At 34.5% G+C, this 940-nt stretch overlaps 1 protein-coding gene across 1 annotated transcript; it reads right to left on the bottom strand.

Annotated features, from left to right (window-relative positions):
* Positions 1-474: 474 nt before the first annotated feature.
* On the bottom strand, positions 475-697 carry LOAG_19214 (zinc finger protein; the record flags this gene model as incomplete). The annotated part of the gene is made up of 1 exon (XM_020451867.1): positions 475-697. A coding segment is annotated over one exon (222 nt), but the record flags the coding sequence as incomplete, so codon positions are not given.
* Positions 698-940: the final 243 nt, after the last annotated feature.

Genomic DNA, 940 nt, shown 5'->3' with positions numbered 1-940 from the left:
TAATTCTTTACTGCTTGTTCCCGGTAATTGTCCATTAGTATTTCCCATCCACTGTTATATGTAACTGCTCTGAAGCACTTGGTGCTAAATCCGAGTTGTGGCAGATGTTAAAGTATTCTGAGAAATACTCATTGCCCGAATGATCTTGTTTACCTAATAAGATTTGATCGGCAATGTGATGATTTCGTGTGTCTACCAAAGTATGCCCTAAATGCGGATTTCATTCCGTTTAGCCTAAAATTATCACACTGAGTCAAACGAAATGAACGGTTAGTACCCTTTTGGTTTCGTGGATCAAATGGCGCACTACTATTTCCATGCATTTATCACTATTTACTGAGGTTAGAAAAATATTGCAGTAAGTATTGAATTTTGAATTGCCACTTCACTGTCATAAGTGTTTTGCAATACATTTTCATGCGAACAAATACGTTAAAAAGTTCTTTTGCTAAGCATAAATTTTGTAAAACTAACTTCCAATACCGCGGTGTTGCTTCTCGTGCCTTTGTAGTAGACGCTTGGAAGAAAGCAAACAGCCACAAATTTCACATGGAAATTTAGTTTGATGTTTTACGTAATGCTCTCGAAGTCCCTTTAAGGTAAGGAATTTCTTTCCACATGTGGGCCAAGTGCACTTATATAAACCTTGTTCCTTGTGCGTTTCAAAGTGTTTTGAATATTCCTTTCTCATCTCCATAGTCGCATTACAATAACGACATTCATACTTCTGTTCGACTGAAAAACTAGTATGACGTTTGTGTTTACAAATACCATTTTATATGATAATTAATGAATATAAATTGAAAAATGACTGTGTTAGCATCATTCATTAAACCTATCAAATTACATTATGATTAACTTAGATTACGGGATTCACTTTTTTAAAGCATATCATAGATTTCTTTTTAAACAAAGAGCTCATTCTCAATGTTGTCTCCAA

Source organism: Loa loa (assembly GCF_000183805.2).
Source record: "Loa loa unplaced genomic scaffold supercont3.3279, whole genome shotgun sequence".
Classification (NCBI taxonomy): domain Eukaryota; kingdom Metazoa; phylum Nematoda; class Chromadorea; order Rhabditida; family Onchocercidae; genus Loa; species Loa loa.
This window is presented reverse-complemented; position numbering and strand designations above follow the sequence as displayed.